The sequence below is a fragment of the Geotrypetes seraphini genome, chromosome 4, assembly GCF_902459505.1.
Source record: "Geotrypetes seraphini chromosome 4, aGeoSer1.1, whole genome shotgun sequence".
Classification (NCBI taxonomy): domain Eukaryota; kingdom Metazoa; phylum Chordata; class Amphibia; order Gymnophiona; family Dermophiidae; genus Geotrypetes; species Geotrypetes seraphini.
Window position 1 is genome coordinate 5,626,132 of NC_047087.1, and position 13,763 is coordinate 5,639,894.

The window sequence follows — 13,763 nt, forward strand, 5'->3', positions numbered from 1 at the left end:
TAGAACGAATAACTTTATGAATAACCTTTTTTATTCTGTTCGCCAATATTTTAGCATATATCTTATAGTCTACATTTAATAACGATATAGGTCTATAATTTTGTACTTTCAAATGATCTTTGTTAGGCTTTGGAATGACAGTAATAATTGCCTCGCTAAAACGGCTTCGGCGGACTACATCTGGGGAAATATATCGAAATATCTCTAGAAGATGATGTAAGAGATCCTTTTGAAAAATTTTGTAAAATTCTACGGGAAGACCGTCTGCACCTGGTGATTTATTTGAGTTTAGCTGCTTCAATACAATAAGAATTTCGTCTGTAGTAATGGATTGATTTAAAGCAGTAGTCTCAGAGTCAGACCAGACTGGTCTATGCAAATTTGAAAGAAAGGAATTTAATGAGGCTAGATCAGGTGAAGCTTCAGATCGATATAGACTTTGATAGTACTCCTTAAAAACCTCCAGAATACCAGAATATGAAGTGATAGGAGAGTCATTTTTGTTGTGGATCACAGGAATTTGAATTTTACATTGTTTTCTCTTCAAATATGAAGCTAACATTTTACCACTTTTGTTTCCTTCCGCATAATATTTGGCTTCACTGAGGAAGATTTGCATCCCCGCTTGTTTGGAGATAAGACGGTTATATTGGTATTTAAGTTGACATAGAGTATTATATTGTTTAGGATCTTTTGTAGTGCTATACTCGTGTTCTTGATGTAGAATTTGAGCTTCCAAATCTGTTATGATGGCTCTTTCAGTGTTTGATTTATGAGAAGCAATGGAAATGAATTCTCCTCTTAATGAGGCTTTAAATGCTTCCTATGTGTTTAATGGATTGGTATCAGAAATAACATTAGAGTCAAAAAAGTCTTGAATAAATTTCTTAACACGCTCTACTATAGCGTCATCTTCAAGGAGAGAAAGTTGCAATCTCCATGAAGGGGATCTGGGGATTGGCGTTGTATTCCATAAGAAAGTAGCAGATATTAGCGAATGGTCTGAAATGAGAATCAGAGAGATGTAAGTGTTGGTAACAGAATTGAGGAAAGGAGGAGAGACAAAAATATAATCTAAGCGGGAGAAACTATTATGTGGAATAGAGTGAAATGTGTAGTCTCTATCTGTAGGGTGCTGAAGCCTCCAAACATCTAGTAATTGAAGATGCGTAATAAGTGATTGAAAGGAAACATGAGATTTTTGTGGAGACAGTGTGGATTTCGATTGTTTATCTAAATACAGATCTAAAGGAAGATTGAAATCCCCCGCCATAATAATTGGTAGAGGTTCAAACGTTTGTACAGTAGTTAATAAATCCAGAAAAAATTCTGGAGAGTCATTATTGGGTGCATAAACATTTATCAAAAGAAATGGAACATTATGAATAGTGATCTGCAATATTAGCCATCTAGGATGAAATATTTAAACTATAGTCAGAGATCCATAATCAACAGAGTTATCTTTACAACTAAATATTTAAAAGACTTTCCCACTTTAACAGAAAGGGGCCATTCCAAGTTGTCCATAGAAGCAAATGCCAGAGTCTTATCAAAGTTAAGTTACTTCCCTAGGGTGTAACTGTACCCCCTCCTGCCTGTTTAATGCTTTGTATGTTTACTTGTAACCCGTTCTGAGCTTTCTGGGAGGTAGGGATATAAATCTAAATAAGTGTAAAACCTGAAAAATCACCATACTTGGTAAATGCTTCCAGCAGTGCCATTGGCGAAGACATGGATTCATGAAGTGAACCAGTAAGTCATCATTAAATGCTGAAATCTTAAAAACTGAGTGATGAAACGTGGCAGATTTCGGCAGTTGGAACCCAAGCACAGTACAGGGTAAAGCTTTGGATTCTTGCCCAGAAATAGCTAAGAAGAAAAAATTAAAAATTTAAATTGAATCAGGTTGGGCAGACTGGATGGACCATTCGGGTCTTTATCTGCCATCATCTACTATGTTACTATGACCTCCATGAATTCTGGACTCTGGCATACTACTTCCCTAATAAAGGGATCTAACATCAGGACAGAGGGCAGCCCTGCATCATACACATGTGATATCAAAGGGTGAAGACAATAAGTATGTTGTTGACCCACATAAGAGCTTTGGGATCTGAATACAAGATTTCTTTCACTTTTCTAAAGAATCCCCCAACTCCATGAAGAAGAAAGGCCATAATATTGGATCAGATGCCTTCCCCGTGTCAAAACAGGCATTCTCCCTGCTAAAACTTTTTCACTCATGGTCCTGATATTCTTGCTCACAGTGTGTCCTTTCACAAATCCAACCTGAGAGCTCAAGCAAACTGGACAAAATCTGAGCTAGCCTATTCACCAAATTTTGACAAATAATTTTAATATCACAGTTTAGAAGAGAGATTGGGTGGTAAGAACTAGGGTCCGACCAGGTTTAGGTAAAATTATTATTTTTGCTAACTTCATTTGAATCTGGCATTTCCTTGGCAGTTATATAATTAAATAGTTGAAGTAAGGGCTGCTGAATATGATCTTGAATTTTATAAAATTTTTCAACACGATATCAATCTGATCCTGGTGTCTTGTGAAGTGCACTTTGCTGAAGTGCTAAAATATATGTATGTTTATTCTTGATATTCGACTTGTGCAGTAGCTTATAAAAGTCATTTACAAATAAGGAAAAGAACTCCAATAATAAAAGTAAAGATACAATTGAAACAAAGTCTTTAGTTGTATAAATTACAAATTAAAAACATTGTAAAAAAAATTATAAAATTTTAAACAAAAAAACTACCAAAACTAAAAACTATAGGCTCCATTTACAAAGGTGCGCTAGCATTTTTAGCGCATGCACAAGATTAGCGCACGCTAGCTGAAAAATTACCGCCTGATTCTAAAAGAAGTATTATCCCAGGGAAACATTGAAAGCTTTCTTTTTAAAAAAAACCTTTTATGATGCCGCTGCAGAATTCTGAAGTGTTTGGAGATGACTCATTCAAAAAAGGACCCTGAGCGGCTTATCACGTATTTGGAAAGATTTCAGGGTATAAGATAAATTGGAGCAAGTCAGAAATTCTTCCACTTAATGTGCATTGCACTAAAGGATTATTTGATTCATTTTCATTTGTATGGAAAGAAGATGGATTAAAATATTTAGGTATTAGAATAAAAAACACAATTGAAGACACAGTGAAGGAGAATGAAAAACTTTTATTAAAAAAAGTAACGGAAATGTGTGAGCAATGGAATCCTTTACATCTCTCTTGGTGGGGGAGAGTCCAAACTATTAAAATGATGATATTGCCTGTGGTTTGTTATCAAATGAGTATGAGGGTCCTTTTATAAAAAGTTAAATGGTATTCTTACAAAATTTGTTTGGCTGGGTAAAATGCCTAGAATTGCTTTAGTATCTTTACAAAAATCAATTGCGGAGGGTGGGGTAAATTTTCCAAACATTTATAGGTATCATCAAGCCTATATTTTACGCCAGGGTATGTATTGGGTCCTCCCAGATCTCATGGAAAACATCCCAGACTGGCTGTATTTAGAATGGCGACTCATGTTTCCTTTACATCTTTCTCATGTTCTCGGTATAAAAATGCCTAGAATATATAAGGAGAATAGAATTTTGATGGATACATGGAAAACATTGTTATGTCAGTAACTTATCACCTAATCCAATACACAAATCAACAAATCAATCTATTTGGCTAAACTCCAAGATTCAAATTGGCAGTTTTAAAATCGTATGGAAGCATTGGATTATTGCAGGTATACGAACTTTAAATGATGTTATTTCAAATGGTAAACTGCTTGATTTTTCACAGTTGCAACATAAATATGGTTTAAATAAATCACAAAGTTTTAAATGGTTGCAGCTGAAGCAAGCTATTCAGGAGGGGTTCCCTGAATGGAAAAATCTTAGCAATCAGTATAGTCTGGAATTCTTATGCTTTCAGGCAGATTTCTTGGGACACCAGGCCGCACAGTGGTATAAATTGATATCTGGATTTATGAATAAAAAACCAAAGACTGGTCTTAGAGACATTTGGAGCATTGAGATTAAGCATCAAATTTCTGCATCTGAATGGCCACGAATTTGGTCTTGGAGAATGAGATGTACAGTGTCTGCATCTATGAGACAAACTTGGTTCTTTTTGTTACATAGAGCATTTTGGACCCCAGTTAGATTATAAAAGTTGGATTGCTCTAAGTCTAATAGATGCTGGTATTGTAATCTGGAAGCAGGGACTCTAGATCATCTACTTTATTTTTGTCCCTGTATTATGGCCTTTTGGAAATCAATATGGTCTCAAATTAATTCTTTATTAGAAAACCATGTAGCTCTATCATATGATACAATTCTATTTGGGACGACTATGAGAGTAAAAAGTCAAATTTCATCAAGTAATAATAAACTGTTAATAATGACAGGAGTTGCCATTCAGCATATCACCAGAAATTGGAAAAATTACACCAGACTTAATTACACTTTCTGGTGGAATTTGTTGTGCCATATATTCAAAATGGAAAGAACAATTGCCATGCAAAAAAGGAATTATAACAATTTTAAAAAGATTTGGGGGCCATTGATAACATATTGTAATGATTAGACATCTTTTTACACTAAAAGTATATTTATAATAAGGGAAAGGGAGATTTATTGTTATATTATTAGTTTAAATTGTTATATTATTAGTTTAAATCAATGTTTTTTTGAGTATAATACATGTACAATATGCTTGATTTACAATATTTGTGGAAAGGGTGGGTGGGGGAAGGGTTTAATTTATGTTTTTAAGATGACAATAGATAAGAATGTCAAGTGATGTATATAATTTTAATTGATGTAATATTTGTACACTTGATGGAAGATGAAAAAATGAATAAAAAATTGGAAAAAAAAAGAAAAGAATTATCACATATTGGACCAGATGAGCTTCTCTCTTCTTTTTAAATGAAGAATTTTAGAATGCCCCATCATCATTTGCTTATGGGATAAATAAGCAATTATCTCTCAACGGAGCACAGCTTTTGCCATATCCCAAAAGAGAATTAGCTGGGAGATATGAGCTTCATAGTGCATTTTAAACTCCAACATTTTTTTAAAGAAATACCTGTCATACTCCCCAGTTACTTATGCTATTTGTAAATGTAAACATCATATTTCCTCGGTAAAATTAATTTCCACTCTGTATAATAAGTCATTTGCCATTTTACAAAACAATCTGACAACAGAAGTATGGCCAACCCTCTTCTAGAATACTTCAAACCTCAAGTCTCTCTTGAATTTTCTTGAACGCATCCAACAATAAGTAATCAATAAACCCATTGTTTCTAAGCACCCCTCCTTATCAGTGTCAAGTTTTCAGCACGGGTTAACAGAATCCATCTATATCATTGAGAATAAGGCTCCAAGCTTTTGCATAGCTCTTCCAAATTTGTAAGAAACCCTTCTTCTAAGTATCAGCTTAGCCTGATTATAACTCTAGTACCACGAGAGAGCGCAGTTTATTTCTCCAGTGGACCAGTGGAAAGAGGGTTCAATGACATAATGTCCTTTCTTCCCACCCTCCCCAGCCAGTATAGCTTTATAAACAAATAATCGGGGGCCCGTCCAATGTACCCTGAAGAGATCAGGCTTTACCAACAAAGTACCCACAAGGTCCGGCCTAATAGTCTGTCCCAAGATGAATCTCCAGGTTGTTAAATATGCCCCTCTGAAAAGATCATATAGGTAAGCATTCCCACAGATCATGTATTATCAGTCAGCATTTTAGGCAATCCCTGCCCAAACTACTTGTATTTTGAAAGAAATAAGCTATGTATAATTCTAAACTGACATTCCTGGAGAATGCTTTGTGGACTGCCTTAGAGATTTGATTAAGCAGGACCTTAATGTCTATAGCCTCAGCACCCAAACCCAAATAACTGTTCAGAGCCCTTCAGGAGAGCAATACAACATAACACATTGTGAAAGGAGGAAATCTGGCTCCAGTGGTGGTTTTCTTCCCTAATCATTCAAATGCATTGCTTTGCCAATTGACCAGGAAAGTAAATACTTAAACTTTTCTTTTTCTTTTCAGGCTATCATTATTTGTATTTTAAATAACCAATTTGAAAGAGCCTTGAAAATTTTGAAGAAATACTTATCAAAGGACCCAAATACAAAGGTCAGTCTGTAACAGATATTTAATTGTACAAACCCCTCTAAGACTTTTTCTGGAAGATGGAACATGGGACAAAATATATTGTACTAAATTAAGGGCTCCTTTTTCAGAGCCACATTATAGGTTTCTTCTGTGGGACAGCGAGGTAAATGATGCTCACAGGAATTTGTAAAAGCTGGTGTTGTGAAGTGATATCAAGTCTACTTTGGTAATCAGCTAACCCTCTTCCTAATCTGGAAGAGCAAGTGTCCATTAGCTTCTTATACAAATAATTATGGTTAAGAGGGGAGGGAGAATCAGATATTCCAGCATATATGGTAAAACTTCAATGTCCTGGATGTTCTAAATTTCAGCTGTATTTGTTTTGGCCAAGAAATTTAGTTTCTAGTATGACAGACACTCCTGTTCCTGAACCTTCGAGTAGTTAATCCCTTCTTGCGAGAACTCTTATAGGGAGCTTAAAACAGAGAATGGTCAAGTTTCTGGAATCCTGTGGATTACAGGACCAGAGGCAACATGGATTCACTAGAGGTAGGTCTTGTCAGATAGATCTGATCAATTTCTTTGACTGGGTGACCAGAGAATTGGATAGAGGAAGTGCGTAGATGTGGTGTATTTAGATTTTAGCAAATCCATTGACAGTGTTCCACACAGACATCTAATAAATAAACCGAGTGCCCTCCGGATGGGTCCCAAAGTGACGGGCTGGGTCAAGAACTGGTTGAGTGGAAGGTGACAGAGGGTAGTGATCAATGGAGATCACTCTGAGGAAAGGGATGTTACCAGTGGTGTGCCTCAAGGTTCTGTTCGTGGGCCTGTTCTTTTTAACATTTTTATAAACAATATTGCTTAAGTTTGTCAGGTAAGATTTGCCTCTTTGCAGATGATACCAAAATCTGCAATAGAGTAGACACGCCAGATGGTGTGAATAACATGAAGAAAGACCTGGCGAAGCTTGAAAAATGGTCTGAAATTTGCCAGCTAAAATTTAATGCTAAGAAAAGCAAGGTCATACATTTGGGTTGCAAAAACCTGAGGGGACGGTACAGTTTAAGGGATGAAGACCTTATGTGCATGACAGAAGAGTGGGACTTAGGTGTGATTGTATTTGATGATCTTAAGGTGGCCAAACAGGTTGAAAATGTGATGGCGAAAGCTAGAAGGATGCTAGGTTGCATAGGGAGAGGTATGGCCAGTAGGAAAAAGGAGGTATTGATGCCCCTGTATAAGACTCTGGTAAGACCTCATTTAGAATATTGTGTACAATTCTGAAGGCCGCACCTTCAAAAAGATATTAAAAGGATGGAGTTGGTCCAGAGGAAGGCTACTAAAATGGTGTGTGGGACTGACTTAAAGATCCCAATCTTTGTACTTTGGAGGAAAGGCGGAAGAGGGGAGATATGATAGATGTTTAAATACCTACGTAATGTAAATGCACATGAGTCGAGTCTCTTTTATTTGAAAGGAAACTGCAATGAGGGCATAGGATGAAGTTAAGAGGTGATAGGCTCCAGAGTAATCTGAGGAAATACTTTTTTTTAATTTATTTATCATTTTATAAATAATTATCAAGTACAGAAAGCAAAAATTTAAGTTTAAGGATACATAGCCATAATCATCATATTAAAGTCCAAAAATCAAAGAAACAAATGAATAATACATATCCATATTTTCAAAGAGAAAACAAAAAGAAAACTCCATTATATTACTTAAATTTTAACTCAAGTCCACTTTGAGGATCTAGATGTACAAAGGACAGCTAGATGTACAAAGGACAGTTTAAATTAAGAAAAAAGAAACAAATAATGCTGAGATTAATCTAAGCTGAACTCAAAGTTCCCTAATAACTTCCCATCTAGGGCTAGATCTTATTGTCCTTTTTCTTTTTCCAAGCGAGACAGCAACAGGAAGGTCACCAGCTGTGAAGGATCAAAGAAGACAAATTTCTGAGAAGAAAAATACACTATGCATTTACATGGATGACGTAAATAAAAAGTTGCCCCAAGGGCCAACACCCCTGGCTTTAATAGTAGAAATTCTTTACGATGCCTCTGGGTTTCTCTGGCAAGATCAGGATACATTTGTATCTGCATTCCTAAAAAGGTTTTCATTTTATTTTTAAAGAAAAGTCTCAGTAACCAGTTTTTGTCCGGGGCTAATGCCACTGTTAATAATAGGGTTGCTGGGACTGCCTTTTCAGTATTCGAGGATTCCAATATAGTGGACACATCCAAATTTTCCTGTTCAACCTCTTGCTGTTGTTTCCGTTGATTAGTAGGAAGATAGTAAACTTGTGTAAATGGTGGTATCATATTTTCAGACAAACTCAAAATTTCCATTAAGTATCTTTTCAGCATCTCCCGAGGTGTAATCATCAAGACCTTAGGAAAATTTACCAATCTTAAATTATTTCCACGGGGAAAATTTTCCAAAGATTCTAACTTTCTTCTAAGATTGGTATTATCCTTAATTATTGTTTCATAAATTTGTTTGGTCTTAATTGACTCCTGGTTAATGCTGACAATCTCTTTTCTAAGCTCTGTTGTTTCCTGTTTTACTTCTTTTATTTCTTTATCATGATGTTTTATTTCCCCTTCTATTTGATTTAATTGAGGTTTTAACAAATTAGGAATATTGGCAACCAGGTCCCAGATAGTTTCAAGTGTTACCTCTTGGGGTCTCTGAAGATGAAAAGAATAGGCTGCAGACTCTTCTCCCTCTGGTGAAACTGCCTGTTGAGCACTCTCCTGCATCTGTCCGTTTCCCTCTGCTGTTGACTCCTCTGTTTCTTCAAACAGACTCTCTTGAAAATGTAGAGTCTGGATCCCTGCTCCCTCCATGATTGACAACGGCCTCCAGGGCTGAACATACTCCCTCTTTGGAGAGTTCCCCCGCCCGCGGGAAGCTGGAAACCTGAGGGCGTGGGGGCGGAGCCCTTGTGTCAGGGCTTAGCGTGGTCTCAAGTCCCTGAGAGATCGCCTCCGTTCTGCCCGTTTGGTGCGTCTCTAGCGGGAGCGCCTCTGACTGTAGGGAGCTCTGCATGCGGCAGAACAGCTCCTCAATGTTGCCCAAGCTGGGTCTGACGGAGCTCCGCGAGGCCCCAGCCGTGCTCCGACCCCTCCGTTTGGGCATCCTATTGAAAATTCGGCACGGAATCAAAAATAAGTGGAGAACTCACTAGCGCGTGACGCTCAGCTTAGGGATTCGGAAGCCATCTTGATCCCTCAGGAAATACTTTTTTACGGAAAGGGTGGTAGATGCGTGGAACAGTCTCCCAGAAGAGGTGGTAGAGAGAGGGAGACTGTGGCTGAATTCAAGAGGGCCTGGGATAGGCACATGGGATCTCTCAGAGAGAGAAAGAGATAATGGTTACTGTGGATGGGCTGGCTAGAAGGGCCATATGGCCTTTATCTGCCATCATGTTTCTATGTTTTTGCTCCTCCTCTCTTACCTCTGGGCTGTTCAACTCCTCAGTCATCTTTCTACAAGTGAGACAGTAGAAGCTTGTTTTTTCTGCTCGTGTTTATTTTCTTTAGATTTCAGTCTTTTCGCTCAGTTGTTTTGCGAGACTTTCGGTGAATAATAATTATTATTATAACTTTATTTTTATATACCCCAATACCACAAACAGTTCAGAACAGTTTACAGAGGAAGAGACTGTATACAGATGGTGATATTACAAAAAACTTTTGAAATTACATTAGCATGTTAAGATTAGAAACATAGAGTATGACGGCAGAAAAGGGCCGACGGCCCAACAAGTCTGCCCACTCAAGAACCCTCCCTCCTTCCATCATTTAATTAGATTTTATCTGGAAGTGTTTTAAAATACATCAAGGCAGAAATGGAGTCAGAGAAATTTATCAAAGAGAGAAGTTTTGATTGACTTCTTAAAAGTTTGACAAGAAAGTGTTTCTTATGGAACGAAAAATACGGTGCTTACACACACCATGATTTAACTAAGCTCGAGCCTCTTCTGCCCAATTAAATTGTTCTAAATATCTACCCTATATTGTGTGATTTGTTACAAAAATTATGAAAACTATTCTTGCATTCTCATTAAATGCCTGCCTGCTTCATAAGACCGTAAGAGTTATCTATGAAGCAGTTCTTACTTGGTCATGTTATTTTGAAATATGTGGGTCATACTTGCTGTACTCCACTGGTAAACGAGGGTGGAGACAAACTTGACCCAACCTCAGCCTTGTTTTTCATAGGTGTTGGCAGATTAGATGGCCATAACAGCTATTATCTGCCCTACTGTGGAACAAATTCTGTGAAGAGATTTATATCAGATTTTTCATTCAAGTCATTCTTTTAACACCCTCTGAAATTTGCACTGCCATTTTCAATAGACTTCTTGTTCCTTCCCAAGTTTATTTGAAATCAAGTTTGTCTTCATCCTTGTGTATATTGGCTATAATGTGCTGTGATCCTTCTGTAAGGGAACACATCAGACAACAAATATTTCACATGTAGAAGTCTTCTACTAGCATAGACACACGAGCTGAGCATGAGAGAACCTGTGCCGTGTCTGAAATGTGGACATTTTGTTTTCCTTTTTAACCCAGAAGCTGGGGACTCTTTTGATGGCAGTTATCTCTGAGAAGAACACAGCTCACCCGATGATCCAGAACTTCTGCTATGAGACGGTTAAGCAGAAGACCTTCCAGCTCTTTGATGGCCTGATTGACACCACAGAGCCCTTCCTTCTCTCTGTGTGTATCTGCTTTCTCTCCGGCTTCCATCACAACTTTTCTAAAGAGGAGCAGTGTTAGATAGGATATAGAAGAAGAACTTGATTATTCTAAAATGTTGCATCATTTCATTCTAGTTCTGGTACTAATAAACCTTTTAGGCTCTACCTTTTCTTACCTGGTAGAATGAGAGTTAGAACTGTTGGCACAGATGTCCAAACAACTCTGTTCTCTTGAGTCACAAGGAATATGTGACCATATTGTAGTGAAGAATTAAGCAGCAGAGCAGCTATTTTGGATAATCCCACCAGGGAGGAAGCATCTAGGCCTTAAAATGAAATTTGTGTAGATGTTCATCCCTAGCAGATTTAATAATTCTCCTCTGTCCTTTTCTAGGCAGCCAAAAAAGTTTTTCTTCCAGAAGGATTTACTGAGAAGTTGGAGGAATCCAGCAAAAGTGTGTGTGAGCCAAAGCCAAGACTAGAACCAGAGACGGTGTCAATGGAAAGACAGGGCCCAGAAGCAAGGAGGTGAGGAATGGCATTCATAACTCAGGAGTGCATTTGCAGAGCTCCAGCCTGATGGAACATATTGAATTTTCCAAATAGACAACATTAACTTTATTATTCAGTATAATATAACCAACCTCCCTCCCATATGAAATGTTGTTTTCTGGTGTTTACCACATAGATATCTGGTCTTAACATATATAAACCAAGAATCCATAGCGATCCAAAGGTACCAGTGATCAATTCCACCATTCCTTATAAGTGTCCCATATTTTATGAAATTGTAACGCTCGTCCATGTTGCATTGCTGTAAGCTGGAGCATTTGATAAACATAGATTTTGATAAAGTTCTTCATGAGAGGCTCCTGAGAATATTAAAGAGTCATGGGATAGTTGGCAAAGTTCAGTTGTGGATTAGGAATTGGTTATCAGATAGAAAACAGGGTAGGGTTAAAAATGTAATTTTTCTCAATGGAGGAGAGTAAACAGTGGAGTGCCGCAGGGGTCTGTACTGGGACCGGTGCTGTTTAACTTATTTATAAATGATCTGGAAATTGGAACGACGAGTGAGGTGATTAAATTTGAGGATGACACTAAACTGTTCAAAGTTGTTAAAACGTATGTGGATTGTGAAAAATTGCAATACAATTACAAAGACTAGGGGACACTCTAAGTTACAGGGAACTATTTTTAAAAACAATAGACAGAAATATTTTTTCACTCGGAGAATAGTTAAGCTCTGGAACACATTACCAGAGGTTGTGGTAAGAGCGAATAGCGTAGCTGGTTTAAGAAAGGTTTGGACAAATTCCTGGAGGAAAGTCCATAATCTGTTGTTTTATTTTTTTTTAAATTCTTTATTCAGTTTTAACTCTTGCATCAAGTGTACAAAATTCAATCAAATAATTCATACAAATCACTTGACATTTTAACAATTGTTAGAATGTCAAGTGATTTGTCCATAATCTGTTATTGAGAAAGACATGGGGGAAGCCACTGCTTGCCCTGGATCAGTAGCATGGAATGTTGCTACTCTTTGGGATTCTAGAATCTTTTGTTGTTCTCTGAGATTCTGGAATGTTGCTACTCTGAGATTCTGAATGGAATGTTGCTACTCTTTGGGGTTCCGGAATCTTGTTACTCTCTAGGATTCCAGAATCTTGCTATTCTTTGAGATTCTGTATGGAATGTTTCTACCACTTGGGTTTTGGCCAAGTACTAGGGACTTGGATTGGCCACCGTGAGGACGGGCTACTGGGCTAGATGGACCATTGATCTGTCCCAGTAAGGCTATTCTTATGTTTTGTAATACTTCATCCTCCATATACATATAGCTTCTTGTCCATGATGATGCCAACACAAACTTACAAGTTGTAAACAGACATGTTTTTAAGCTCATGAATCTCCAGCATGATTCCCACCAGTTTGAAGTGTAGTAAATGCTACTCTGCCTTTTAGAAACATAGAAACATGATGGCAGATAAGTCATATGGCCCATCTAGTCTGCCCATCCAAAGTAACCATTATCTCTTCCTCTCTCTGAGAGATCCCACATGCCTATCCCAGGCCCTCTTGAAATCAAACACAGTCTCTGTTTCCACCACATCTTCTGGGAGACTGTTCCACGCATCTACCACCCTTTCCATAAAAAAAGTATTACCTTAGATTACTCTGGAGCCTATCATCTCTTAACTTCATCCTATGCCCTCTCATTGCAGAGTTTCCTTTCAAATGAAAGAGACTCAACTCATGCTCATTTACAATCCATTGGTATTTAAATGTCTCTATCAGGGGGTCACGTGATGTCGAGCTGCTGAGCAGACGTCGGTGGGGTAAGCTCCCGATCCCGTTCCCACCATCAGCTGTTTTTCGACCCCGGAGCGCCGCGATTTCGCCCCTGCATTTCGGCGATTACATCGCTGCCGCGTTTTAGAGGTGTTTTGAGGAGTTCGGGGCTTTATGACCAGCAGGCTGCCCCGCCGGGAGAGAGATCGCGGCCGCGTGGGTGAATCCAAGATGGCCGACCGCGAGTCTCCACCGCCGCTCCCGGCGCCGACCGCGTGGGTGTCCGAGATTGTGGCAGAGGTGAGGCTGCTGCTGGAGGGATCCCTGACCTCAAAACTACAGCCTATCGTGGATAAATTGGACTCTGTGGACACTCGGCTGGAAACGTTGCAGGGAGAGTTTTCCTCCTACCAGCAGCGTCTCACCACTCTGGAAGATCAAGTGCAGCACTGTGAAGGGGATCACCAGCAAATGCGGGCTCAGCTTGTCGCCATGGAAGCTAAACTAGAGGACCTTGAGAACCGGTCTCGCAGGGGGAACCTGAGATTGATTGGCCTGTCTGAATCTGTGAAGGATGGTGAGCTCCATTCCTTTCTGGAAACCTGGCTGCAGCGTTCTTTAACACT

At 38.4% G+C, this 13,763-nt stretch overlaps 1 protein-coding gene across 8 annotated transcripts in view; it reads left to right on the forward strand.

Annotated features, from left to right (window-relative positions):
• The window catches only part of LOC117359371 (telomeric repeat-binding factor 2-like), a 110,487-nt gene that overhangs the window by 16,954 nt on the left and 79,770 nt on the right, over positions 1-13,763 (forward strand). For 7 of the 8 annotated variants that reach the window (XM_033942016.1, XM_033942017.1, XM_033942009.1 and 4 more), the window contains exons 4-6: positions 6,063-6,149; positions 10,718-10,864; positions 11,240-11,373. In XM_033942016.1, the coding sequence (XP_033797907.1) occupies positions 6,063-6,149; positions 10,718-10,864; positions 11,240-11,373 (368 nt within the window). The remainder of the gene's footprint in view (positions 1-6,062; positions 6,150-10,717; positions 10,865-11,239; positions 11,374-13,763) is intronic. The other variant, XM_033942011.1, reaches the window with a different exon arrangement.